Source organism: Eleginops maclovinus, chromosome 9 (assembly GCF_036324505.1).
Source record: "Eleginops maclovinus isolate JMC-PN-2008 ecotype Puerto Natales chromosome 9, JC_Emac_rtc_rv5, whole genome shotgun sequence".
Lineage (NCBI taxonomy): Eukaryota > Metazoa > Chordata > Actinopteri > Perciformes > Eleginopidae > Eleginops > Eleginops maclovinus.
In genome coordinates, this window is record NC_086357.1 from 27,010,651 (window position 1) to 27,034,614 (window position 23,964).

Sequence of the window (23,964 nt, forward strand, 5' to 3'; positions counted from 1 at the left end):
TGCTGTCTCATGCTCCCTGAACCACTCTCTCACAATCTGAGCCCGATGGATCCTGGCATTGTCCTCTTGGAACATGCCCGCTCCATCAGGGAAGAAGAAACCCACTGATGGAATAACCTGGTCCTTCAGTATATTCAGGGAGTCAGCTGACCTCATTCTTTGGGGACATTGCTGAACCTAGACCAGACCAACTGCAGCACCCCAGATCATAGCACTGCCCCCACAGGCTGGGGACCGTTCTTTGGGGGCAGTGTAGTTTTATCTTTCATATAATATTTGTGATTTTCTAAACACTTGTTTCCTCTACACTTAACAACTTCTGTTTTACAAAAGGTGGACCAGATCCTAGACTCAGTAAAATCCTGCATTCAAAATGTCACTGAAAGGCAAAATCAATACAAATAACAGGGTAGTAAATGCATGTCCATATTTTACATAACATTTCAGAGTTGGTTTTAAATTTTAACAACTTTTCTTATTAATTGACCTTCAAATTAAATTTATGAGCAACTTTAATACAAATTAAGCTCCTCATATAATTTACCCATATCGTCGCCTTTGTTGATAGATTACTTTAAGAAATTTAAATGTATTTGAACAACAATTAAAGCCTATTTTCAGATTAATGTAATAACAGTTCCAATTAAAAAAGGCCGTTTTAATTTTAAAAAACGTTTTTTTTCGATCAGAAAATTAATTAAATGTGATTTATAAATAATTATATCTAACTTTTCATTTTGTGATGAAGAGACAGGACACAAAGGGTTCTGGATGTGCTGTATATCAACAGCAACTGGAGCATTTATTTGCAGGACGATGTGCCAGTACAACAAAAAAAGCAATGGTTCTGCTGGGGTTCAAAAACACTTACACAAGTCAAAATAAAATAAGACAACGATAAGTTAACCATGCTTTGTTTCACGAACAAAGAATAACATTTAAAAAAAGACTTCATTAAAAAAAAGTATCCTCGGGACTATTTACAGGTTCTGTACAGGGCTGGAGAGGAGACCTCCTGCTGTGGAAACAGGGAAAACTATGTTACATTTTATATTCAAATCACATTTTCTTCAGTCTTTTATTTGTAGAAACCAAACTGAATATGTCAGCCGTTAGATTTTATCCACAGAAACTTTTAAATATGATTTCTGGCATGTGGAAAATAATGAAAGACTTTCAAATGGGTCTCCTTACCTATAAACGATTGAGCAGGTTGTTCTGAATGCTCTCGTACACCTGGGTGTAGATCTCATCTTTAGACCTCAAACCATCCAGGCACTCTGCAACACCAACAACACGAATCATGTGTCAAAAACATTGGGAAAGAACACACGGCACAGGATTTCCTAACAATTCTGAAAACATTTATTAAAAAGTAACGCATGGAAAAATATGAGTACGTCCTTAACAGATTAAACCTACAGCATAAACTGGGAGTTTGAGCCACACTACACAGGATCTCCCTTAGAAATGCACTTACAAATACACAAAAAGGCATTATAGAACAGGATTCCTTTAAGCTTTCTGAAATATATATTATTTTAGTAACACAGGAGCGGAAACGCACCAATATCCAGGCCGCAGCTCTCCATCTCTCTCCTGTGCTTCAGGTACATCGGCCACACGTGACCGTCAAACAGGCCGGGGGGGTCGGGGACGGTGTACTGTCTCGTACTGGAAATAATAAACACAAAGAGTTAGGGAAATACGCATTTGGGATGTAACCCACAGCTCAGGTCAAAACCCAACGGGGAAATGTGGGGATGCATCCATTAAGGAATCTGGCAGGGACGACAATTAATATGAAGTTCATAAACCGCCATCCGGCAGCCCCAGCACCGTGTCTTTTCATTTCTGTGCGCATGCTGTCTTTGTAAACTTAGTAAAGCACTGTATAGATTAAATTCATTACTCAAATTAATAACGAGGGGACGTTAGCAATCTTCAATGTGCATGCTCACCTTCTCCTTCTCTTGCACTCCTCGTAGGGAATCGTGATGTAGAAGGTCTTGTCGAAGACATCCAGCAGGGGGCTAAAGGAGAGAGGAACCAGAACTTCCATTAAAAACAAACAAAAAGTACTAAATGTTATTAACTAGAGAAAAAAGGGCACAGCGGGTTTTTCTAGAAAAATTAAGTATGAGGGCGCTGATATTTAAGATGCATCCATTCTTGCTAAAACATGACGGCGCGGACGTAGACAGCAACGCGCCGTCGGAGCTCCGTAAAACAAAGCTCTGACTCTGACGACATCTGACACCATGTTCATATTCTGGACTCATTATACTGTTTTTGACCAGAAGAAATATTGTTTTCTGGCATCACTTTAACATTTCACGGGGAAAATCTGCATTTTCTTATGAGGCTGCACGCCGAAAGTGAGAGGGAGCAGAGACCCTGTGACCCGGTTGAGACCCGGCACAGAGGCCCACTGCTGATCCGTTATCTGTGACTCTGCAGCTCGGCATGCATCCCTAGCAGTGCAGCTCCTACCCATCAGCAGCTGAACACCTTATCTCACGATACACATGTGTTCATGAGAAGAAGTACCGAGTGACTCTACAGAATCATCAAAGCACACAAAAAAAAGGGACATAATGTTCCCTTTCTCTTAAAACTTGGGGTTAGTTTAGAGACATGTTCTTCATTATGTAGATAGACTGCCTGTGTCCATTTATAACGTCTTAAAGAACAGCTGATAATAGAACACCAGTGTTTGTTGACTGAATCTAGAAGTCATTAATCTTCATTACCGTGTACCTTTAACTCGCTCATTTACAATAAGAAAATAACCCTATAGAATATTCAATCACTGTTGACACTGTATTTTATTGTATCTGTGTGCTATGACCATTGAATTTCCCCCAATGGACCAATTAATTTACTATACATCTTAAATTTGGAATAACTAGCCTCGCTGTTTTTAAAAGAACACCCAGTTTATGTTAATCAACATGACAGATGAGTAGTTAAGTGTAGCGCAACAAAATTAATGTAATGTTAAATGGAGTGCATTTATATACCCCTTTTGTAACATATCAGACAGAAACACTTGGTCATTTGACCCCCTTTCACCCCGTCACACACCAATGATGTCAGAGCTAACATGGAAGACACGGATTGCAAACCAGGAGCGACTCAAGTAATAAATTGTGTATTTCTAAAGGAAACTTCCACATACAAACCCGTCTACCTTCCGAGTCTCAACCATTCCCCAGTTAGAAATGTTAATGCTCAAAAGGTGATAATCCCCCAGCAAGTAAAACAAGCAAATATAAATGGACGTACGGGTAGTTGTAGAGCAGGAAGCCCTCCACGATCAGGATGTGTGTCGTCTCGTCCGGGTTGGTCTCTTCAGGCGCAGAGGACAGCGGGACGCCGTGAGAACGAGCGAACTTCACGGGGTTCTCAATCCAGCCTTTCACCGTGTTGGTCATGGCCTCCATATCCATGGCTGTGATCACTGTGGAGCGAGAGATTGATAGAGAAAAGGTAGACGGTGGAAAAGATAGACAGCTAATGAGACAGTGAGGAATGTGAGATCATTTAAATGTGTTCTGTATTTTAGGAGATGTTGTCAGCTTAATGATGTTGTGCAAATGGCTTTAATGATGCATGTTGTGTTGGAGGGTGGGGGGTATACATGACATTAAAGTGACACAGACAGTCTTTGATGAGGTCTTACCATCCCATTGTCTAAAGCCGTCGTCCCCGACTTCTATCTGATCTGGTTTCTGAAATAACAGTCACCAATAAAACATTGCTGCAACCTCACAGCTCCGAACACTTCAGATCCCACTCACATGCTGAGAGTAAAGAGGCAGTGCACACAGAGACACAAGCAAAGGGCGCCCACTAAATAAAACAAGCCATTTATAGAAAAGAACACAGCGTATATTTAATTAGGGAAGATAAGGATAAAATGGATGCATGCTAGAAAAGTTAAGACCTAAGAGGTGTTATAAAGCTAACCCAAGAATCTGAAGACATGTGAAAGAGAGGTTATCGGACTGACGCAGAAAAGAAGCTATCCTGAAATACATTAACATGTCTACTGAGGGGGACAAAGTGGGGGGTGGGAGAGGTCACGTGGCAGCACCCTTAACTTTACATAAAAGCAATGCTCATACAGACTTAGTGAAGGGGAACACTAGCCGACAGCAACACAAATAAATCTCTAAACTATCCACTCTCTGAAACTCACCCTGAAAAAGTCGTCTTGGTGCACAACACAGCAGTTGGGCAACGTCTTGATCAACCGATTGGTCAGGGTGGTTTTCCCACCATTAGTGACCCTGTAAATAAAAACAACAACAATTATTATTATTAATACACATGGCACCCTTTGTTTACATTTATAAGTAGGTAAATAGATTAAAATCATTATTCGTAAACATGACAAGAAGTCACATTGAAATGCGTTGCCCTGCTTTAGTAAACAATGTATGCTGAATGAAAGCAAACATGCAGTGAAATAGTGTCACGTCCTTATGTGAAAGTGCTTATATAAATGATAAACATGACATTAAACTGTGGTTGGTTTGGGGCAATAGTCTTGTTAAATTTACCTCCACTTCTCGCCTGTCTCTAGCTTTACAGTTTATGGTCTGGCGGTGAATTTTCAAATGTCCCGCTCGATTTATGACAACAAAGCGGGCACATCCGCTGAAGCAGATCTTTATATGCATGACCGTAGTGGCCGAAAGTGACACTACAACTCCCGTGACGTGCGGGGCTTAAAGGAAACTCAACTGCGCATGCTCAATGGGCCTACATACGGGTCATTTCTCAATATACAGTCGCTGTATTTTGAGCTTCAATTGCCAACGAGTAATTCTCATAGTGAACGGTGTTTCCACTTCTCTACATACTAAACCGGTTTAACTGCACCTCTTTCTGGCGGGCAGCTGATAGAAAATGTGTCCAATAATGATGTACAACCTTTATCAGCCAGAAGCTAATGTAAACCCCCATCTATAAAAATAAACAACTATATATTTAAACTTTAAATTCAAAATATCTGCATGAACACCACGTTTCATAAAGTAATAAGTGATATAAACTACTCCACTTAACTGTCAGTCATATAGGCTGCAATAACAACATTTATATCTCTTTTCCTAACTAAATGTAGGTAAAAACACCTGTTAGTTAAAAATATAAACACTTACCCGCCAATTCCTATAATGTATTTCATTTTTCCTTGTCTTTCCGAGAGTCCTGCTCAACGTCAGCGGAAGAAACACTCAGGTGTAATTCAAACTAAATTGAAGGATAAAAAAACAACAAATTAATCGCTTAAAAAGGGCGTAAATTTAAGTTTTTAAATCTCTAAAAATCGCTTCTTTCTACAGCTCCATTGACTGAGTGAGCGCGAGGGACTGCAATTTATATGCAGCTTGCGTCGTAAAACGTCACCACGCACGCAGGCATGGGGCGTACTCGTGATCTTACGTCGTGTTACGTGCCCTCTTAGATCAGCCAATCACAGCCCTTGAACTTTCACATATTAACATATTTCCCAGCAGCTGCTCCTGTCTATCACACTATCAGCAGATCGTACTATTCCGATGCTCCCTTTAATCCACCTGATAACATAACTCACGTACTGTGGAAAACTACCATTGATGTTTTAAATGCACAATGATGGACAGTTACTAAATACATTTGCTGAATACTGTTCTTTCATAATGTACTTTCTAATTTCCTGCTACTTTTCACCCCTAGAAACCACAGTTCATCGGTAAAAATTGTACTTTTTTACTCCCATCTACAATGAACAGATAATAATAATACATAAATAAAAATGCCGATGTATAAATATAGGTTGAACAACCTCGCAGTATTTAAAGTAAACTAATTCAATTCAGCTAGGCAAGCATAAAGGTGTATATTATAATGGTTACAATCAAATAATATTGAGGGCCTTAATGATTAATGATATGTCCTACCTTTACTTTCATAACTTTAAGTATGATTTGATGCTGATAGGATTGTGGTTTTAAGGTTTAAGGAAACATTTCGAAATCACACATCTCTATAAATGTAATTCATTTAATGAAATCGTAAGGAAAAGTATGTCACATAAAGCAGCAGAATCTCATCTATATTCATCAGGAGGGATAAATATCAGCGCACTAGTATCATTGTATAACTTTACTAATATTATAGATGCATTAATGTAAACAGCATATCATAATCTATTATTAATATGTTAGTCATTCTGTAGCGGTGCATTATAAACCCCACGTCCCTCGAGGTTTATCACCTTCTGTAAAGTGTCTCTCTGTCCGCTGACACGGCGCGTGACTTTTATTTCTATTTGTGTGTTTGCATACGTGCAATGTGAATCCTGTCACAGTCATCTGGGGTCAGGGGTCAACAGCCAGGGTCCCACTCTGTCAGTATTAAGTGTAATGGAGAAGTGTGTGAAGGGTGACTCATGTGATTATATTAGCTGCATCACAGGAGGACCCCTTAATCCAGGAAAAGATGGACATGTAGGGCATCCTCAGGAATCCGGACAAAGGGGACCGTTCTCATCACGCAGGAAGATTGGCACTTTTAAAAATCAGAACCAATATGAAATTCTGTTAAAGAAAACAGGTTTCTTAACTTTGTTCTGTGCAGGAGATAGGCTGCATTGCAACCATGAACATATCTCCGTATGATGTGTTGGACATTTGAATATAAGATGGGTTTGACTGTAATACTAAGTTCCATTCAGATGTGTTTTGTACGGTAACTGCCTAAAACACATTCAACTTTACAATACTGGAGATGCTATTACAAAGAAGACTTTTCTGTATAAGAACCACAGACTGCATATGCTATAACATTGGTACAGATTAAGCATGACAAAACCAAACAGATGTTGGGAGGAACAGTTTATTCAGTTTTATTTACAAGGCAGAACCAACGAAGGATCATCTCTACCATTTAAATCTGAGCAAACATGTCACATTAGACAAATGGTAGGCAAATCATTTCTAACAATATATTGTGCTTTTATAGTCAAAACGAAAAGTCACAACCAATTGTAATACTGGATGTGACTTTATTAAACCTATAAAGTAAAATACACATGGAAAAGCTATACTCTACATTCCTTCACTTGTCATGGACTTATTTTCATCATTTGGTTCAAAAATAGGCACTCAGCAAACAAACCATGAAGATGAAAAACATTGATTCATTTCTTTGAAAATAATTTTAAAAAAGTTGAACCTCTTTGACATTTCTGTACCACAAAAGGAAAATAAAATAAAATGGCACTTTTTATAAACCTTCATTTCATTGTATGTACCAAATAAGATATCAGCTACGTGACTGCATATAATGCTCCTTAACAAAAACACAGTTTAGAGTTTATCTCCAAAAACTAACCCAATGCAATAGTGCAAAATAAAAAGAGAAGGCAGGCGGGAAATACTATACTGCATTTCTTTACAAAAATAAAACTCCTCTGCCTTCCTGCTACAGTAAGTTGGAAGACATGAGAAAATCTACGATACCCAAATAAACATCAATCCCATAATGCATTCATCGGGAAAGGTTTCAAACTGACACTGTTTATCAGAAACAACACCGAGAACACAAGAGGATGTCGCCCTGCAGAAATTATATACCTAAACCTTATGATTATAAAATAATACAACTATTTCCTTTCAGAGGCCGCTGACAGCAAATGTTCCCATATGAAACTGATCAATAAGAATTATAGATATGCACACTCTACACACTCAATATGCAGTCATATGTAAAAAAAAAAGTGTGTATTTTGTCTTAAATATTGCCCCAAAATTCCATACAAAATTATTGCAGATATTTTGTAAATTATGGATTAGGATTTTTAGCTAGCAGAATACACAGTTGGAATATTATTGTGAAGCATATTTGCTAAATGCTGTAATGTATGACATCTATGTTGCTATTTTGCACAAAATAAAGCATATTTTTACAACATATATATGATTCTTAAAGATTTTTATCATATGGGGTTTTCCATGACACGCAATGCAGATATTTATAATTTTCCAGCAATTTCTATGCACAATAGGACAGAGGCATCATAAAAACAAGGTACAGATGTTAGTAGCCTACGTTTGGACATTTTCTAAATGTCATACAGCATGAGGAGAGACAGTAAGAAGGCCTCGTGATACAGCAGGCAATATGAGGCCAAACAATAAAGAGGAAGGCATCTGATGCATCGTTATTTACATTGAAGCACATTATATTATCCAGAATATAAATGTGTGTTTGGTATGGTACTGGAACCCTGACCTAAGATCAGCTTCTGCTACATCAATTAAGTTGTTCTCAAGAGTTAAGTTTTTTCTCACATACATTATGTACACATTTCTAGTGTCAGGCAACACGCTTTTATCTCCAATTGTCAGATTTTCTAAATGTTTGATGTGAAATGTTGACTTTCTTCGGTTAATTCAGTATATTTGTTCGGTTTTGAAAGCAGGATTATGTCGTTTTATCATTACATAACGGTTTCAAATCATTTTGATGCTACAAAGACTACAATGGATTGGGCAGAGAACTTTTTAACGTGACCTGTTCCTGACCTGTTGTTGCTCAAGTAAAGTTAAGCGCTAACTGTTGCTAATAGTACCTGCAGTAAAATGGTCAGCCGTTAGCGCAGTGAGCTGTTAGCTCAGTTAGCCACTAGTTAGTTAGGTGTTATCTTAGTTAGCTGAGTTAGCTGTAGGTAGCTTTTATCTCAGTTAGGTGTTGTCTTAGTTACCTGAGTTAGCTGTAGGTACAGTTAGCTTTTATCTCAGTTAGGTGTTATCTTAGTTAGCTGAGTTAGCTGTAGGTACAGTTAGCTTTTATCTCAGTTAGGTGTTATCTTAGTTAGCTGAGTTAGCTGTAGGTACAGTTAGCTTTTATCTCAGTTAGGTGTTATCTTAGTTAGCTGAGTTAGCTGTAGGTACAGTTAGCTTTTATCTCAGTTAGGTGTTATCTTAGTTAGCTGAGTTAGCTGTAGGTACAGTTAGCTTTTATCTCAGTTAGGTGTTATCTTAGTTAGCTGAGTTAGCTGTAGGTACAGTTAGCTTTTATCTCAGTTAGGTGTTATTTTAGTTAGCTGAGTTAGCTGTAGGTACAGTTAGCTTTTATCTCAGTTAGGTGTTATCTTAGTTAGCTGAGTTAGCTGTAGGTACAGTTAGCTTTTACTCAGTTAGGTGTTATCTTAGTTAACTGTTAGCTTAGTTAGCTGTTGGTACAGTTTGTTTCTAGCTCAGTTAGGTGTCATCTTAGTGAACTGTTAGCTTAGTTAGCTGTTAGCTCAGTCAGATGTGAGCTAAATTTGCTGTTATCTAAGTTAACTGTTAGCTCACTAATCGGTTAGCATAGGTATATGTTTAATGAGTGATCTGTTAGCGCATTAAGCTGTCAGCTCAGTCAGCTGTTAGCTCAGTTAGCTGTTAACTCAGTAAGTGGACAGCACTGTAGCTAGCTTGTCTTGATAATTTGTTGACATTGATTGATGTTAGGCTGTGTTAGCAGAATTATTGACTGGCTAGTTTTTGTTTATTGATAAGTAACATAATTATATTAAATGCATGTGTAACAGCTGTCCATATTTACCACTCTGAAACTGACGAGGCCTTCAACTGAAGTTACAACATCAGTATTTACAATTCCAGTTCACCCAACATTGACAAAATCAACGTCCTGGTTTTTCAGAGCCTCATGATGATATAATATTACAGTGTTAGCTGGTCCGAACAGAGAAGGATAATGGATCAATGACCCTGACAATGACAGTTTCCACATCGACTTCCTTCTTACATGTTCATGTTGCACAGAGGGTAGGATGTTGGTATAACTAGGAAGCATATGAAGACCTGTTGGACCCTCTGCTTCATACGGGAATACATTGAGGTGTTCATGCTCCATACGTCTGTCACACACTCTATAAAGAGATAGAGATGTGTGTGGAGGATAAAAGCATTAAAGGACTTTAAAACTTGCATCATGTTAATAAAAGGTGTCCCAATATTGACTGCAATCTTTCCATTTTCAATTTGTTTTGTGCACAGATTTCAGGGAAAATGCACTCCTACATTTTGTAAAACTTGTCTATTGATACCACACAGTATCTCTAAATCAATCAAATTACTTTCATCATTATACGGATATAGTCTGTGAGTAACGTTAGGTAATTTTGGGTCAATAACAACGTGACCTCGCCTCTACTGAAATATTTGAAGGTTTAAGGATCTTTTTGTCATTGTATTTAATATTGGACACCTCTCTGAATCAAATCTTTGTACTTACTATATAAAACAGTACGCTGGAATATGCATTTATTAGTCACTATTTAAACAATTTTGTAAAATATAATGTGGTTGATTGATTTCATGGCAAAGACAAATAAATAAAACTGTATTTTTTATTACCTTCTCCTGCAGAGCGCTGTCCTCATAATCCTTGATTTACAACCATCGACTTTGGCCTACGATGAGGAGAAAATAAGAGAGAACTTTAAGAAAGTTGGAAATATGACAACTTATTAAGATAAAATAACAAATGACCCGAACTAGTAAAAATGTCCACTGAGAAAAACATTATTTTACCTCTCAGACTTTTTAATTGGCTCCTGTGGGACTGACTGCTGCTCCTGCTGTCTGTGCTCCTGCTCCATCCTACACACACACACACACACACACACACACACACACACACACACACACACACACACACACACACACACACACACACACACACACACACACACACACACACACACACACACACACACATACACACACACACAGTAGTAATGTGAGTCGAATCCCCTTTACTATACAGTATATAAATGCAGTCGTGTGCAGCCAATTAAATCCATTTAAGTGCTTAAAACATAGTTAATGTCAAGTGCGGTTCTGTAAGAGCAATAAAAATGTACGAAGGAGGGATTTTATAAAATGTATTTTACCTTTCCCTCCGTGCTTTAATCCTCTCCTCGTCAAATCTGAAAAGGAGTAACAGTGTTATATCCTCCAGTAAATCGGAGACCCTTTAAACAAACTCTAATTACACTTTTATTAAAGAACAAGTCAATAAAAGCAAAATGTAATCCATTTATAAAGGATAGATTATAATCAATTAGAGCTACTTCATTTGTGTTGTATTTGCATTTGACACTACTCTATATTTCTTTCATGTGCAGTGAAAACCTTGTAAATCTAAATCAGATCAATTTAAATGTTATTGATAAACTGAAGGATTCAGGTTTTTCTGAACAACAAATCTTAAAATAAGAGCATCCTTGAACATTTAAACAATAAAATGCAACATGCATATCAATATAAATATAAACACATCGTATATAACAGCAAAATCCTGACAGGGATGACATTTAAAAAAAAGAGTTACATACTTTTACTTATATTTTCTCAGGACAGTATCAGTACTTCTACTTAAGTAACACACTGCCTCTTCCAGCCCTGCCTCCAGAGTGTTACTATAATAACGAGCAGCAGGAGAGTCTGCAGCGGCTCTCCCCCTCCCCCTGGTGTTCAGAGATACTCACTGCACCACACACTCAGGAACGTGGACGTGCTCCATGGGGACGATCTCTGCCAGTTCATCCAGACTGTGCACGTACTGGATCTTATTCATGAACTTCACACTGCACAGGAACACACACACACACACACACACACACACACACACACACACACACACACACACACACACACACACACACACACACACACACACACACACACACACACACACACACACACACACACACACACACACACACACACACACACACACACACACTGTTACAGTCACTGCACTACTGAAGTTACAGCTACGTAATTATAATTAAAAGCAGATCTGTTCAATGTGATCAGACAAACACTGATGTGCAGAACCAAACTTATTTCTGCACTTCACTACTGCAAAAATCATTTGAACCTTTGCACAAAAATGAGCATGTTCATTTACGTGTGTGATTTTGTGTGTGTGTTGTGGGTGTGTATGTCACCTTATAAACGGTCTGGAGATAGCCAGCACGGTGCGTATGAACCAGGTGGGATGAGCGATGACCAAAGACTTCAGGTTCTTCCTCAATCTGCCAACACAACAAACATCACAACACAAATAATGAGTCCATTCAGTTCACAGTGTTTAGTACTCACACACAATACGATGATTCCTACATCAATTACTCGCCCTGTTTACCTCGAATTCTTGCAGAATATATTTTATTTCTCACATGGCTCTATGGTGAACAAAGCATCAACAAACTGAGAAGTCTTGATGCATTTAAGTTAGACCTTAACAACACTCACATGTCAGTAGTTTTACAAACACATGCTTTTCACTACAACCTCACTATTGTAGTTGAATGCAGGTGTGAGACTGTTTTTTACTCAGAAGTCTTTTAAATAGTAACGTTTTTAGTGAAAAGTACATGTTTGTGAAGTAGTGAGACTTGGATTAAACTGCACAAGTTGTGTGAGAGTTTCTAAACTACATTTTAAAATATAGATTTGCTATTTTGCTGTTAAACCCCCCATTTAGGGGTGGAAAAACTGCCTTTTCTGCGAGATATAAAAGCGTGTGTACTCGATACATGAATGATCATTTTGTGGGTGAAGAACAAGAGGCTTTCTCTGAGCAGAGTCCTGTTTTAAATCTAACCTGTAAGAAAGTGACGACTTCCAAATATAGCAGAGTGGAGCTAACTCAGATTTATAGTCATCTTTTGATTAAGAGTTTTATCCCCAGGGTAATCTCATGTATGTCAGAGTGTTTCCCCCATGGTCTCCCACCGTCTGTCAATCATCTGGTAGCATTTCTTCAGCCAGCTGATCCCGGGCATCTTGTTCCGAGGCGTCGCTCCGTTCATGTAGATGATCAGATAATCCTCAGCCACCAGCATCTCCAGACTGCTCACCACGTACCTGCAGCAGGAGGAGGAGGAGGAGGAGAGGAGTTAGGGGTTTCTGTGCATATAGGAAACACTGCATTAACCACAGAGATATGAAAGGGTACGGCACCAGGGACGGATTATGAGACAAAAGGCAGCTTTTAATATTTGTAAAAAGCGCTATATTTTTATTTATCCCATTTTTAATAATTTTGTTGCATCACATCTTGCATTTATTTCACACAGAATTTATTTCATTTTTCATGCCGTCTTATTTTAATTTATTTGAATTCAGATTACATTTTGATTAAGCTTTAAATATGAATATTTTACCCAACAGAATAATTATATTTAGTAACTTAACTTATCCATAAACACCAACAAGACAATTATCTTAATTGTATTTAATCTTTATCTGAATAATGCTTTTATTGCAACCAGTGCTTTTTCTTTTAATCTGCTATCCCGTTGACCCTGTGTTGACGAGTAAACTAACCCAGAACCTCTGATTCTATTTCTTGAGATGCCTGGTTGTACTTTAACTCAGCCCTATATGGATATTATAAACACCTGTACTGTAAATGAAATCTGACTCACAGGAAGAGGTTCTCCATGATGTAGTGATAGTCGGAGCAGCTGCTGTCCGGCAGGTAACAGGCGGAGAAAACGATGATGGCGTTCAGACCCTCCCCGTAATAACCTGAAGGGGAGAGGATCAGGGAGAACAGGGGATAAAGCTTCTCTGCACGTGGCTTAATATACATTCAGATAAGATTTAATAGGATTAAATTGTATTAAATAAATACGGATAAAATAAGAACTTTATTTATCTCAAATCTAAAGCAGAAAAAGACACAAAAAAGTGATTTAAAATATATGCATTTTTCTTATTTGTTTGTCTTTTTTATTTGTATTTTATTATAAGTTTTACTTGTGTATGTTATGTGTAATGCCTGTTAACTTTCTGTCAAAAGTCAAGTCTCCTCCTCAGTTCCTTCGGTTGACTGACCTCCATGCGAGATGACCCGGAGGTAGGGTCTGATGATCTGCATGTCGATGCGGTGCTCCTGCTCCCCGATGATCACCGTCTCCACAGACGCCCGTTGTTGGCGTTCCCCTCGTCCCCCTCGACCGAGCCGTCGGCGGGGGCGGCTTTAGCCGAGGCCACCGGGGTGTCGTCTGCAGGAAGACATAAAGCAAGAGATGCACCTCTTTTATTGCAGTAGATTCACACATGAAAGGGATTTGCTTCGGTGTAAAATGGTGAAAACAGAAACACAGTAAGAGGGAAAAAAAAGTCACAAAAGGAGCAAATACAAATCTATTACAAAAGCCTGTTTAACAAGAACACACTTCACATGTTTTGGGACTTTAGGGACGCAAAGTCACACTTTAAGTAAGGATTGATTTTCAAGAAACTTGGAAAAACGCTCACATTTTATTGATGAAATATCTTCCATGTGATTTTCTTGCAGTGTGAGTGTCTTATGTTCAACTTCTAACCAGAGCATCTAAACACAACCCTTTATTTCGTTCCTTCTTAATGGTTTGTGTAATCGGGACTTCTTTACAAAGATGATCAGCAAAGAAATAAATGTAAAATATCAGCTTCTGATTCTGCAGGCTTCAGTGCCCAGACTCATTCAACACGATACACATACTGTATAATAAATAAGACTTACAGAATAAGCAGCACAGCTCTTTCATTTTCTTGTACAACCTGCTGTCATTGGTCCTCATAGGACCAAGCGCCGAACCTGGGGGGACAGAGCCTTCTCCGGACTACCTCCCCCAACACATCCGTCACTGCCCCAGTTTCAACGTGTTCAACTCAGCTTTTCAGAACTGCTTTTAATCTGTAACTGATGTTGTGTTTTACATATTTTAAGTGAGTTGTTTAATTATGTTAGAATGGGAGGATGAAACCCTCTTTATTAGTCACATACATGCACACAGCAGAGCACACACAGTGAAATGTGTCCTCTGCATTTAACCCATCCTAGTACTGGGAGCAGTGGGCAGCTATTGTGCAGCGCCGGGGAGCAATGGGGAGGGGGGATTGGAGGTGTCCGGTGCCTTGCTCAAGGGCACCACAGCAGGGCCTAGGAGGTGAACTGGGACCTCTCCCAGTAGCAGTCCACTTTCCATATTTCAAGTCTGTTCGGGGACTTGAACCGGCGACCCTACGATTCCCAGTCCAAGCCCCTACTGACTGAGGCACTGCGGGACATTTTTATGAATGTTTACTCTGTAAAGTGTACTTGAGCTTCTAGAAAAGCGCTCTGTAAATAAAATGCATCATTATTATTATTATTATTGATTTGTGTTCATCTTTGCAATAATCCAAAGCCTGCGTTGGAATTAAGGTTCTAACTAAACTGTGAAAATAGTTACCTAAAGGTCGGAGTTAAAGAGGTAAAGAAATGCATCTTTTGTTGTTGTTTTTTAAATTCTGAATCTGAATGATTAGCCTCAAGTATTTGAAGTTTAAGAATCAGACTGAAATGAACATACATCATTTTTAAACTCGACCCTAAAGGTCAGGGTTTAATAAAGGGACGGACGGGGGTTGAAAGTCATGCACGTTTTGTTGTTTATTGTTGTTTTTGTTTTGTATCCCCTTACCCTCCCACTCCAGCTCATTGCCGTTGGTGATGAACTCCAGAGAGTCCGTCTCGTCCGGTGTGTCGATGTCGTCCACGTTGATGTCCAGGTCGTCCGGCGTGTCCAGGAAGTCGTCCGACAGCAGAGATCCTTCGCTGCGGTCCAGAGACAGGTTCATCTCCGGGGCCACCAGGGTCCGCCGCTTACGGGACGAAGAAACCCCTCCTCCTCCTCCGGGGGGGGACACATCCAGGGAGAGAGGGGGGGCTGCGGGAAGACGAGGAGATCAGGAAATGTGATTATCTAAAGAAATACATCTAATTAGACTTCCAAATCTTCACAAAGCTGTGTGTTGCTCTGGGGAGGGGAGATAGTGTTGCTCTTATTGGTAAATGGTCTATTGAAGCACCTCAAGTTACGTTTGTGTACGATAAGTGCTACATAAATAAAGCTCGACTTAATTTGATGAACTAGTAGCATTGATGGGCAGAATCTACCTGTGGGATCAACGCATTAATGCATCTATATAAATATGAAATTGAATGACATCTCTAACATATTGCATGTGACAGTAAAGCAGAACACAGCAACTGTCCTGTCTATTAACAATATTACACATTTTGGACACTGTGCATAATGTGCCTTTATCATATATGGAACAAGATTAACCTCAAAGATTAGATTTAAATCAACAAAACAGAATCCTAATCTTCTTCGTTATTATTATTATTATTATTATTATTACTATTATTATTATTATTATTACTATTATTATTATTATTATTATTATTATTATTTTTATTATTATTATTATTTTATTTAATGTATTTTTGTATTATTATATTTTTCTTTTAATTTGTTTTATGTTTTTATATTTTTTTTAGAGCTTCATTTTTATAATATTTTATAAAACTATTAAATAAGTAAATGTTGCTTTTTAAAGTATTTGTTTTAATGGAAGCACTCAGTAAAATAATTAGTTAAATGATGTTCTGATTATTGGGGTATTTTATTTATTATTCTATGTTTATTTAAAAGTAAGCACTTCTTGAAATAATCTTAATTAGAATTATTTTATTGGAAGAATTTCCCATCACACACAATTTCAAACGCCTTTTTATGTTTCAAAATAATTTGGGGTTTTCTCAGTAGCTTATAACTTATTCCTCTTGGGTTTCTTATCGATAATTTGTCTTCTTCCAGAGTGAAATCCTTGCTACTTTTCTCACCAACTGCTCATAAATCAGGGTTATAATTCTCTTATAGCTGCTCAGTGTTCTCCTTACTTCTGTCGTCTGTGAGACCGCAGGACGGGTCCATGTCTCCGTACTCTGGGAGGGGTCTGCAGGGGAAACACACACAGGTGAGCAACCATGAGTCCTGAGCTTTGTGAAGATAAAATATACAGAGAAGCAAAAGCACAGAAGCTGCAGAGAGCCGAGGTTTAGCAGGACAACCGTGACTCTCAAAACCAGCCTTGATGCTTGTCTGATAGGATATGTATCCCATTTTCTGATCTTGGTTTCAATCACTACAGCCTCTTTTAGACTGCAGGATTTTCCCGTGTTATAGGAACATTTTGGGGACATTTAACCCCCAAAAAGGCCCTGGTTGTGGGGTAATACTTTCTGAAACTACACTATTCTTTGTGGGGTTTGCAGAGATGTCTGTCACCTTTCTCCCATTTCACTTTGCTTTCTCACAAACCAACTGACCTTGTTCACCCAGCTCTTTTGACCTTTGGAAACACGTGCAACATTCGGCTTAAAGTCACCTTATAATTCACTGAAGAATAACCAGAAACGTCTCGATGGAAACACAGTTAACTAGCTACCACTACAAAATGTAACCATGTGATCAGTGTGATGTTAATGGACCGGTGAAGGCGTGGGTGTTGACGCTGATCTGGATGAGCACTATGAAGAGGAAGAGGAGGAGATGATAATTTACGTGTCTCCGGGGAGAGATGAAGATAACAGGGCTGCGAGGCGATGTGTGAGGAGGGGGAAGAAAAGATAGAGAATGAGGATTGATAATAAAGCTGAGGAAGGGGAAGTACCTTTCATTTTTGTATCCTCTTACCCTCCAGCTCTTATTTTATTCTTCCAGGAAGGAGAAATGTTATGACGATATGCTCTGTAATTGTCTAATTGAAACAAATAGCTTTATCCAATAAACCTGTACTTATTATATATCTCCCCTCATCATTAATAATTGTATTATCTTTAGTTATTTTAATGATTTTTGACTCATTCTTTTTTTTATATATATATATTTATATTATTCTTATTATTTCTACTATTTTTTATCTATTTTTTAAATTAGGGTTTTATTATTTTAATGATTTAAAACCTATTTTTGACTCTTCATTTTATTGTTGAAATACATTTTTTTACTATGTTTATTATTTTGTATTATTTCTACACATTTTTATTTTTATTAGATTTGTTAATATTTTATTTTTAAAATAAATGTTTGGTTTATTATTTTTTAAAATGTAGATTTATTTTACATCCATCATTTAAAAAATATCTTATTTTGTTATTATTATTATTATTTCCTCTAGTAAAAAAGGAATTTAAAACGGCATGCTCTTCGTTTTAGTTTGATTTATTCTGTAGGAATAAAAGGTTGTATTTGAACAATTTGGAGAAAATAAATCAGTAAAATAATATACATTATTCTTTAATCAACCGTTGTTCAATCATTTGAACATTTGATGCCCATACATTTACTTTACTGTCTCTGCAGCTCTTTCCCCTGCTTGTTATTGCCTGTCGACAGGAGGTCAAACTCCTGCTCTGCATATGTTTGCGTGCACCCCTCACACGAGGACAGAAGTACATTTTGCATTAAAGCAACGAACCAGACCGCAGTCTGCAGAGAAGGGTCTTATCTGCATCGCTCTGTGAGATCCTCCGGAGCTAAAACCTCTGGCTCCATCCCAGAGAAACAGACACTGATGATGGATGCTTCCTCCCTTCTCCCCCCCGAGGACCCCTGCAGTGATTACCCGTCTAACGCCTCCTTTTGTCCGACTGATAAACAGATTTATGGGGATTTCTCGCTTCAAACAAAAGGGAGATCATCTCTTTTGTGCCTCCAACAACAGGACGAATCGATGATGCTTACCTTCTGGAAATAGCACGAGGCTGCTGAGTTTCAGAGAGCTCTGTATAAAACCTCACACACCTTTATATGTGTGGTTTGCTAACTCATTCCCTGTCCTCCCAGCTGATGGTGAGCAGCAGAGCATCCCTCAGAGGCTGTGCTAATAACAATCCTTTTGTTCCTCCGTCTCTAAACAAACCCTGCCACCATTTTCCATGCGATGCTGTGTTGTTGATCTGACTGCTGGTGCGTCATGTGACCAAGCTGCACCTGCTGCCTGCTTCCTGACTCCCCATCCGACGGAGGAGGAGGGGGAGGAGGAGGAGGAGGGAGAGTCATAACACTTGTCCTCTGCTCTGTTTCTGCCCATCAGGCTCTGGAGTGTGGAGAATTAAATTCCCACACTTCCTGAACCCTTCTGTAGCCAGCTCTGATCGTATTGATGAAGGAGGAGTCCAACATTGAATCCTCATTTGGAAATAAATCGATTAAAATCCCTAAAGTATATTCGATATTTAATTTGGAAAAAACTGTGTGAAAGGTTCCATATCAATTTAAATAATAATAAACAAACTTAAAGACAGACTTTATTAAATAACTACATATTTAAAATAACCCAAGATAAGCAAATCCGATTAGGTTATTTTTTATTGTTACTTTTAATGATTTTGATGATTTAATAATTTAAGTAAAAATAAAAAGCTATAATTATAATTTATTTTTTAGTTATTTATATTTTATGTTTAAGAAAATAAAGCATTTTAATTTTAATTTAATTAAGAAAAAAAGGTTTTATTTCTTACTGTTAACATGAAATTCAATGTCCCACTGGGCTCAAACCTTGCTGCACATTTCCCCTTATCACAACAACCCCAAACTATCATAAACAAACTAAGATTTTATATATGACATATTACACTTCAAACCCTGCCTCTATGCAGACTACACAGCGGTGCATTTGACCCATAGGCTACATAAAGACACCCTGTATGTGATGCATCCATCATTAACTGCAGATTTAATAATGATCTTTCTATTCATAAATTAAAATGTGCTGCTTATTAATCAACAGACACATGCACAAGAAGATGCCAAATCGCTAAAGGCACATACAGAGACCTTAGAGATGCCTTAATAACAACAACAAACAACAGCTGCTGTTTGTCATCAATAGATCTGTTTTAATTTATGTTTATCAGTAGAAATGAGAAGGATCTGACCTGGGGAAGTCTTCATCCTGCCACTCGTCTTTCACCTCCAAGTTCTCCATTCGTAGAGTCGCCTCTGTGGTGCCCATCCCTCAGAGAGGAGAGCCTGGAGGGTGAGGGGGGGGGGGGACAAAGCTCATCAGTGAATCCCATTTACAGCAACAAGAGGAAACTGTCTGATAAATAAGTGCACTAACTAGAGCGTCATGGCTGCAGGAACACGTGTGGATTAGAGACAAGAGGAGAATCAGCATTGTGTTTTTTTTATCCACTTTTCATTTTAACTGCTCCTCAGTCACATGGTCTGACCCCCCCCCCAGAGGAGCACATGTGAGCGGCATGTGACTTGGACAGAATCCCCCCTCCTGAGCTCTCCTCAAAGTCAGATATCAAGAAAAGATTTACCCGGGAGGGGGGGGGGGGGACAGGAGGACTACATGCACCCCTAATCCTCCCCTCCTCCTCCCCCCATAATCCTGCTGCACTGCTGCCTGTTTGATCTCTCACAGATTTATGTCTCACAGAAAAACTTCTCTTCAGATCTGATGTTTTTAATGTCGGCTTCAGAGTTTGAAGAAAATTCACATTTAGGGGAGACCAGACGTACAAAAAATATCCTGAATTTGAAATCCTGTCGTGCGTTATAGTGTGTGTGTGTGTGTGTGTGTGTGTGTGTGTGTGTGTGTGTGTGTGTGTGTGTGTGTGTGTGTGTGTGTGCATGTAAAAGGTCTGCAAAGGCTAGAATCCCTGTGTTCCCTCCAAAAAGAGTTTGTCTCCCACACAATCCCCCCCACCCCCTGCATTTGGACTCCTTCATTTACTTCTGAAACATAATGACATCACTATGTAACACTCAGGCTTCTGTTGGCTGGCGCTCCAACACATGGTACGTGATAGGTTAAGGGGCGGGACATCTCTAAGCGGTGGACCAATCATTCATCGGAAACTCGATAAGTTAAGTTAGCGGCAGCCGGACAGCGATATTTTACGTGAATCGACTTTATTCTGTGTTTTAATTTCAAATTTTAATAAGGAAGCTTTTTGTTTTGGAGAAGAGGAGATGTCACTGGGTAATTCAGCTTTCAGAAAAAGCATCCTGAACAAAAAACCATGAATCTTTAAAATACAATAACAAACTCCAAGAATCCAAGCCTACTTCTAAAGCCACTAAACCCCTTCTTACATTTGTGCTTTGATTGAGACCCCCCCTAGTGGCAGGAAAATACACATTGTGCTTTAAGATTTCTACAAAATGTTTTCTGGAGAGCTTCACCTTCACTTGAAGATGTAAGCTGTTAAATAAATGTCATTAAAATACAAAGAAATCAATGTTTAATGAAGATCGTTATTTTTTTTGTCTCTAGCAATTTGTACCAGATCATATAAAGTTGCTCTTATTTTTTGTGACAACCTACTAGATAGATAATCCCTTAATCAATGCCACAACAGGGACATCTGCAGTGCATGAATATAACATTAAACGTATATTTTGTGGCAGAAAAATACATATTGTGCTTTAAGATTTCAACCAAACGCTGCTGGAGAAATGGAGCTTTAACCTCACAATGTGACCCTTCACTATATGATTGAAATACATTGTTCCTGCACAAGTAACGTGCTGAAATAAATTCCTAGAAAGTGCATTGCCTTATTATTTGCGAACCCTGAGCCAAATGCCATCTTTTCCCTGAGTAAACATGGCAGCACAGTCTTTCTGGGTCATCCCAAATGTACCAGTCACTGAAAGGGGAAACACCCTGACGAGGTTTTACGTCCAAATGCATGCAGTCATTTTAAAATGCATTGCGAAGAATAAAGACGCCTGGACGTTATACTCACATGAGCGGTGTAAGCAACCTCTCTCCGGACAGAGTGTTCTCCCCTCCTCGTCGGTCACAGATGCAAAGACTCAGGCTGAAATTCCTCCTGTCTCTCACTCATTCACATGCACACGTGCACGCTCATGCACACAGACACAGTGTCCTCGGTGTCAGACCCTCTCCAGCAGCAGGTGTCTGGAGACAGGGGGCACCTCTGTGATGCTGCACCCCAAAACCCCCCTCTTCAACCAGCCTCTGGCCACCGTTGATTGGGAAAAAGCCTGGCTGTGCAGAGCAAACCGACCACAAAATTCCTTTAATCAAAAATGCATCTGCTCTGGTATCTCTATCTCCCTCTTTTTCTGCAAATACCCATGGATTCCCTTCTTTTCCCACTCCTAAATATCAATTTACACCTTTACTTGGAGGGGTAACATGTACAAGTCTCTGTTACTCCTTCTTGCTATCATTCAGTGGTCCTCTCTATGTGGCTTCTGTTCCCCAGCAACAGCATCTCTCTCTCTATCTATCCATTGCCTCTCCGTTTACCCCAACTCTCCCCCCTCCCCATTTATCAAATATTCAGTCCCTTACTTCACTTGCAACCAACCAACCAACCAACCAACCAACCAACCAACCAATCATATCCCTGCTGGCTGCACAAATAACAAGCCTCTTTATATATAATTGGTGCCCTCTGGTAGAAGTATTAATCACGTTATTTATAAAGGATAATGTTTTTCTTTCTGCATGCTTATTTAAATGTAGAGCATAATTGTCCTCACGTTTTGAGGATGATACCTTTAAAACCCACGGTCGCTTTTACCCAATTAGCTGATTTGCACGTAGTTTGTCAAATAAATGTAATGAAGATGTTTTCTTCCTTTAAATATCTGGAAACTGGGTTTACAGATTATATGTCATATTTATATCTTAATCGATGCAAGCATGATTTACAGGAACAAGCGAAATTCATCACAAACGGCAGGAGAATATTTGGCTGCGAGTAGAGCAAGAGGATTCCCTTCCACTTACTTCCGGTTTCGTGTAAAACCCGTTTTTGAATACAGTATATTCTTAAAGTATTTTGAATTGCAGTCGTCCTTTAATAAAACAAGACTTAAAATAAGTCCGTGTACCTTCGTTTCAATTCTTATTCTTTCTTAACCCAGTCAACAGAAAAGCGACTGCGATATTTGTTTAGTTTGTACCGTTTTTAACCAAAAAGGAAGCCAGTGGATCTTTGGAGCGAAGGACCGGAAGTACTTTCAAAATAAAAGCCCTCGTCAGGTGAACCAGGGATGAGAACAACCTTTATGATAGATAAATATATTAGATTTCGTTGGAATTACAAGAGAGACAGTTTTGAAGGCCCTCTCAGAATCTATATTGACAAGACTAGCGTTACAGAGGGCGGGACCAGGGCTTCCCAAAGTTTGGTTTATTTTGAAAGATATTGACCATCAATAACTCAAACACAAAACTTTCCCAAAACACAAACAGCTTAACAACCATAGAGATAGACATGGGTGTTCAACCGTATTTCCATCAAATCCGAAAGCCGATGCACGCTGTCCTCCGTACTGCACAACTTCCATCTGCAGTCCAGTGCCCAGGGACCGTCTACAAAGTGTAACACCGAACAATTATGAGACAAAAATATGAAATAACTTCTCAAATAAAGTTCACCAAAATCACCTCAGACATCTCCTTCTTCTGCTGATTGTACTACAGTAATACAATATTTTATGTTGAAAGGTGGAGGTAATGGGGGCTGACATGTTCTGCCATTCTCGGGATTCGAACCCAAATTGAATATACATTATTTTTTAAAGGTATAAATGCATTTGCATGAAATAGGTTTAAAATGCATCATTCTTCATCTCGAACAGCAGATTCGTTTCCCACTGTTTTTGTTAAGATATGAGTTTGGCCATTTAACCCTACTGATTATACATTTGTTGAAGGTATAAAAGCTTTTGCATTAAGGTTTATAAAAAAACAAGTCATTAGTTTAATTTTGGTAGATCTCTAAATACTCTCTTTTTAAAAATAAATAATTTTCAAGTGTTATTTTTAAAATGATATTGTGATGTTTATTTGTTTTGTTTAATTAAAAAGAAGATGCTTGATTCAAAGTGTTTTCCAAATGTTGTATTCCTTTTTTGTTGTATTTAATTATCTATTATCACTTTTTTGTTTTGTTTAGTAAAACATTATTTCATGTTTTTATGTCTTAATATATTTTTCTTATCATTTATTGTATCACAAATAATTGTTGCACATTTTGAAAAAAAGTATTCTTCTCAAATTG

At 38.5% G+C, this 23,964-nt stretch overlaps 2 protein-coding genes across 3 annotated transcripts; both read right to left on the reverse strand.

Moving 5' to 3' along the window:
- Positions 1-765: 765 nt before the first annotated feature.
- Positions 766-5,399, reverse strand: mibp (muscle-specific beta 1 integrin binding protein). Of its 2 annotated transcripts, XM_063891953.1 has the most exons (8): positions 5,172-5,399; positions 4,205-4,295; positions 3,686-3,734; positions 3,289-3,463; positions 1,962-2,033; positions 1,568-1,674; positions 1,195-1,280; positions 766-1,018 (listed from the first exon to the last, which is right to left on the reverse strand). In XM_063891953.1, exons 1-7 carry the CDS (start codon positions 5,195-5,197, stop codon positions 1,195-1,197), a joined length of 606 nt encoding a protein of 201 aa, XP_063748023.1. In that variant the 5' UTR covers positions 5,198-5,399; the 3' UTR covers positions 766-1,018. The 2 variants fall into 2 exon arrangements, with proteins under 2 accessions (XP_063748023.1, XP_063748025.1); XM_063891955.1 differs by lacking the exon at positions 3,686-3,734 and having other exon boundaries at positions 5,172-5,380.
- A 1,475-nt stretch (positions 5,400-6,874) lies between these two features.
- On the reverse strand, positions 6,875-22,621 carry atcaya (ATCAY kinesin light chain interacting caytaxin a). The gene is given in 14 exon segments (XM_063891339.1): positions 6,875-9,931; positions 10,419-10,474; positions 10,596-10,664; positions 10,958-10,993; positions 11,555-11,653; positions 12,020-12,106; positions 12,810-12,941; positions 13,505-13,607; positions 13,917-13,997; positions 14,000-14,086; positions 15,533-15,778; positions 16,798-16,853; positions 19,843-19,936; positions 21,670-22,621. Coding segments are annotated over 12 exon segments (1,107 nt in total). The 5' UTR covers positions 19,920-19,936; positions 21,670-22,621; the 3' UTR covers positions 6,875-9,931; positions 10,419-10,440.
- Positions 22,622-23,964: the final 1,343 nt, after the last annotated feature.

Bases quoted from the DNA above. Each gene is read 5' to 3' on its own strand.
- mibp (XM_063891953.1), bottom strand. From the start codon at position 5,197: ATGAAATACATTATAGGAATTGGCGG. The intron at 3,464-3,685 runs GTAAGACCTCAT...CTCGCTCCACAG, and splicing joins CGGCTTTAGACAATGGGATG to TGATCACAGCCATGGATATG. The intron at 1,675-1,961 runs GTGAGCATGCAC...TATTATTTCCAG, and splicing joins GAGTGCAAGAGAAGGAGAAG to TACGAGACAGTACACCGTCC.